At 48.2% G+C, this 5,173-nt stretch overlaps 1 protein-coding gene across 2 annotated transcripts; it reads left to right on the top strand.

Annotated features, from left to right (window-relative positions):
- Nucleotides 1-2,067: 2,067 nt before the first annotated feature.
- On the top strand, nt 2,068-4,838 carry LOC123172526 (putative F-box protein At3g52320). 2 transcript variants are annotated; one of them, XM_044589483.1, is made up of 2 exons: nt 2,068-3,454; nt 4,368-4,838. In XM_044589483.1, the coding sequence occupies exon 1, from the start codon at nt 2,163-2,165 to the stop codon at nt 2,952-2,954; it is 792 nt and encodes a 263-aa protein (XP_044445418.1). In that variant the 5' UTR covers nt 2,068-2,162; the 3' UTR covers nt 2,955-3,454; nt 4,368-4,838. The 2 variants fall into 2 exon arrangements, with proteins under 2 accessions (XP_044445418.1, XP_044445417.1); XM_044589482.1 differs by having other exon boundaries at nt 4,349-4,838.
- Nucleotides 4,839-5,173: the final 335 nt, after the last annotated feature.

Raw genomic sequence — 5,173 nt, 5'->3', positions numbered from 1 at the left:
GCAAGCAGCACAGACAATGGTTGTACTTGTGTAGGTGGTGTTGTGGTCCTCGCCAGGTCAATGTGCAACACCACATCCAAGGGTCCATGAGTGTGATGACGTTTCATCAGGGGACCGCACCCTTCGCACTAATGTACTTATCACAAGATCAAAAGATTACTCTGATGCGGCATTCAAATGCAAGAAAAAAGCCCTGGCTTATTGCATGGCATCATAGCTATCTTGCGGGACCAGAGGGACACTCAAGTGCGGATTCAAACATCGGCTCCGATCACTTAATTTCCTCTTCATGGTGAAGCTTTGGATCTTCTTCTTGCGGCCAAAGTGACCCATGCTTTGCAGATTGATCCCCTGGCAAAAGCGGCTGCGACCAAAAGTATTTCAGCTGATTCTATTCCTTGGACTGTTAGAACCTCTCTTGTGATCTCTTCGGGTCAACAAAAAACCTTCACACGCAGGTGTATCATATACTACCTCTACCCCAAAATAAGTGACTCAACTTTGTACTAATAACTTTAATAATGTTGCTCATGAAGTAGTTGCTTGGTTCAGCTCACAGACAAAACACATGCCTTGCCTTGTAATTTCTCTTCTTTCCCATCTAAATCTTCAGGGCTTTGTACAACATGTTTTTTAGGAGCTGTACGCTGGTATTGGGCTGAATGAAATTGGACGCCTTGAGTGTCTAATAGGAGTACCTGTTAAAAAAAAGAAAAGAAAAAATGCACTATACTATTCCTATCCCGATGACCACGACCACGAAACCCTCCGCCGTCACTATCTGCCACTTTTCCCCACACGCCTCTACTCGTCCACTCTACCCCTGCAACAGATCGAGATGCAGGTCTAGCTCCTCGCCGGCGGCCATGTCGGAGGCAGCAAGGGGAGGGCCGACGCCTCCTCATGATGGCATCCTGGATGAGTTCTGCTCTTTGTTTGAGTTCCCACTTGATGCTGCTCGCCTATATTCATCCGCTGCACGTAGCCCTTTCCCAAAAGGCAGATCGCCGTTGGCGTCTCTAGTCCCCGGGGTCGGGCAGAACAAATCTGAGTGACCCAACCTACCACATGAGAAGCAAAAGTGAGGGATATTTTCATATTCTATGTTATACACATCTGTGCTTTCACGTTTGGCTGGATCAATCAATATCCAACGCCTCAACGGTTTAGTCACATTGAGGGTGACCCTAACCTTGAGGAATCCATTGGCATGATCAAATTGCACTCAAGTGGCCCCCTTGTCAATTTGACGTGCTATGGCTTTGCCCCAGATCTCATTCCATAGATGGAAGGGAAGATTCACAACTCTTGCCCAGACCTGAAGCTGTTCAAACTTGAGTTCAGAAGGCCTCATGGTATCAACAAAGTCAGATATGATCACAACATGCTTGTTGATGTGCCATGAAGAGCGTCCCTTAACGCGGTCAAGATCTCTCTGTGTAGCAAACTCCGCTACAAAATTATTAGGCCCAACAGATCTCAAGCTTAAACTTTTAGGGTTTCCCCACACGGGCCGAAGGGCGTTGGAGATGATTTGGATATGGAAGACATTGCTGAACAGAACCTTTCACGCCAGCATCCACTTCTGCTGGCCGCCCTCATCACGATCATCAATCACCAGAGGTGTGGCCTCCTCCTCTGAGATATCGAGTTTCCCTAGAGCCTCCTCAAGCCGCACCCTCGCCGACTTGGGCGATAGAGCCCTGGCCCCTCGCAGTCCATCACGCCCAGCCGCCGTAGCCATCTCTGAGCGATGGATTCCCCGCCTCGCCAATCAACTCGACGAGTGCCGTCAAAGTCCTCGCGTGAATCCTAATCGCCTCCTAGGAGCCGCCGGGTTTTCCGCAGGAAAAAAGAAGATATTACAATCTAAACCTTTAATAATCTGTCTTCTTTCCAATCTAAACCTTCAGGGCTTTGTACAACATGTTTTTTAGGGGCTGTACGCTGGTATTGGGCTGAATGAAATTGGACGCCTTCAGCGCCTAATACCTGTTAAAAAAAGAAAAGAAAAAAAAAGGCACTATATTATTCCTATCCCAACGACCACGGCCACGAAACCCTCCGCCGTCACTACCTGCCACTTTTCCCCACACGCCGCTACTTGTCCACTCTACCCCTGCGACAGATCGAGATGCAGGTCTAGCTCCTCGCCGGCGGCCATGGCGGAGGCAGCAAGGGGAGGGCCGACGCCTCCTCATGATGGCATCCCGGATGAGATCCTCATCTGGGACATCCTCGTCCGCCTGCCCCCCAAATCGCTCCTCCGCTGCCGCGCCGTCTGCCGCGCCTGGCGCACAGCCACCTCCGCCCGCGACTTCCTCATCGCCAACCACGCCCGCCAGCCCACCCGCCCCTTCCTCTACGTCTGCAACCTTCCCCGCTACGGCTACTACAAGGTCGGCGGCGACATAGACATCATCCCCTTCGACCACCGGGCCGCCGCCGACAAGCTCCAGCCCGTCGCGCGACTTGGCCGAGCCTCCGAATTCAAAGATCTGGTGGCCTCCTTTGACGGCCTCGTTGTCTTCGACTGGTGGCGCCGCAAGTTCTTGGGCATCTGCAACCCAGCGACCCGTCAGTATGCCCGCCTCAGGGTGCCTATGGACTCCACGTTCTTGGGGATGTACCGTCACCCCCCAACCGGCGAATACAGGGTACTGATGTACCGGTGTCCGGCAGCTGGGAGGGAAGCTGGCTGCTATGTTTTATCGTTGGGCTCCGGCCAACCGCCGAGAAGAATCGTCAGGCCGGGGGAAGCGCATAAAGAAGTCATATTCGGCACCAAGTATGTGCTACTCCGTGGCGGGCTGCATTGGCACCGGGTGCAGCAGCACGAGGGCGAAAGCAACATGCTAATCGTGTTTGACACCACGGCTGAGTCGTTCCGACAGATGCGCGTCCCGATTGTTCGTGGTTCTGCCAGGGATGGGCTGTTTGAGACTGCGTTTTGATTTTCGGCCGAAAAAAATGAATTTCGGCCGAATTTCGGCCGTCTCGCTAGGGCCCGATATATGGGCCTATCGGCCGAATAATTTGGCCCAGTTTGAATTTTTTTTGCCCGGCCCAGCTTCGAGAGCCTTCCAGTTAGGCTTCCGCTGAGACAAAACCACGAACCCACGCTACCTAACCCTAAATCGCTCTTTCCCTGTCCGTCCTCCTGTGTGCGGCGCCGCCGCTGCGCAGAGGCCACATCTCCTCGCCCTCCTCGACATCTCCGGCCAAGGCGCTCACTTCTCCGGCCCTCCTCCACATCTCCTCGCCTCCACCCCATCCACTTCCTGTCGAAGACTGCGGCAACGGAGCTCGGCGGCTGCGGCCCTTCTCCAAGACTGCAGCATGGTGCTCGGCGGCTGCGGCAACGGAGCTGATGGAGCGCGAGCCGACCAGTTCAACGGAGGCAGTAGCACGGGGCAGCGGCAGCAGCATGGAGGGCGTCCGCTTGACTGGAAAGGTACAAATGTTCTTGATGCAGTTTCAGTATGTGTATGCAGTTTCAGTTCTTGAGCAATTTCAGATCGATGTTGCTTTGTTTCTTGGTTATAATCTGTGTCTGCTTGTGCTGCTTTAGATTTAGGAGAGGTCCCTGGTAAATGGCTCGGCAAATGCATATATCATACGGGGTTAAGAAAAAGTGAGTCTTGATGAGTTGAACGTACAACAGTGAGATTATTAATCTGAAATATACATGCATTTGGTAGTCACCAAGGAGTCTCACAATGTTTTGGTTTGGTATATAACCTGAAACACACATGCATCTGGTATTCACTAAGATGCTCACGATCTGGTACTATTTATTTTGGTCCAACAAAAAAGTGGGTTACAAACGATTATTCTGAACATCCTAAAATATATAATCGTTCCATAGATCTGGGGTGTGTGCTTGTTTTTGAGCTGTTGAGATGATGCTTGTGTGCAATATTAAAGTTTTTTTCATCACCTCCAACCACTCGCTTGTATGTTTGCAGAAGCATCTCATGTTTGAATTGATCATTTATTTAGATCTACAGTACGTCCAATAATAATTCAGTTGTGTTGTGTATTTAACTAAGTAGATGTTGACCGATGGTTAATTCAATATTCAGCGGTACCATTAAGTGGTGGTTCTAGAACTAAGCTTCGCAGTATCTTTCTCAAGAATAGATTATTATTTTTGACTTGTCTTTTTGGCAACCTAGAGCATCAGGTTGTATTTAAATTACTTATTCCTTAGTATCTAAACTAGAGCATTAAGCTGTACTGTTTTTGTTCCTCATTCATGTGAGGACACCCAAGTAAGCAAGGGTTGCTTCTCTAGTTACCTACTCTTCATAACTGACCGTTGTTCTTTTGTCATGTGATTTTGAAGAGAATGTATTTGTTGATAGTGAGAGTGAGGATAATGATGGGGTGAGTGAGGATGGGGAAGATGCTCCATCCATGCATGATCAGCAAGAGGCGCAAATGCAAGTGGAAAAAGAGACACAAATTCAAGTAGAAAAGGACGCACCTCCAAGAGATGGCAATTTGGAGACCCGTAGATCTGTACGGCTTGTCAAGAAGAAGACCAAGGGCGTCAACAGCCTATCCCCTGTTGCTTAGAAATCTGTTGGCAAGTCTCTTCTTTCTAGTGTTTTATGATTCATGATAATTGCTTAGAAAATTTTAGTTACTTGGAGCCGCTAGTTTCTTAGATGTATACACTTTCTATCCATGCCTAGCCTTCGTTGTCATGTTAAGCAATGTATTTATGTTATCCTGAAATGTTACCACTTGACTATTGTTGCACTAGACACCTCCATGTTAGTCCATTTTATTTCATTATGCACAAAGTGGAAGAAGAAAATTCTGATGTTGAACTACATCCATCCTGATTTTCCTTTTGTATGACAATTGACAAATGGCTAGTCCAAGCCAACAGTGGGCTGTTTGTGTCTATGTTGTTTTCTTTGTATCCTTAGAGTTTTGTTGTGCTCGAGTAAAAATTGTAAACTAGAATTCATCATTCTAGTATATGGAGGCATTTAACCTTTGCTCCTGAAGCTTTTTGGTGAATAAAAAACTATATTACTGTAGTAGATTTGTTATTTGATTCATGAGCATGCATAAATTTGACTATTGTTCTACTAGCCACTTGTCCTGTTAGTCCATTTTATTTTTAATGCACAAAGTGGCAGAAGATAATTCCGATGCA

Source organism: Triticum aestivum, unplaced genomic scaffold (assembly GCF_018294505.1).
Source record: "Triticum aestivum cultivar Chinese Spring unplaced genomic scaffold, IWGSC CS RefSeq v2.1 scaffold94618, whole genome shotgun sequence".
Classification (NCBI taxonomy): Eukaryota; Viridiplantae; Streptophyta; class Magnoliopsida; order Poales; family Poaceae; genus Triticum; species Triticum aestivum.
This window is presented reverse-complemented; position numbering and strand designations above follow the sequence as displayed.

Coding starts and splice junctions, on each gene's coding strand:
- LOC123172526 (XM_044589483.1), top strand. CDS start 2,163: ATGGCGGAGGCAGCAAGGGGAGGGCCGACGCCTCCTCATGATGGCATC.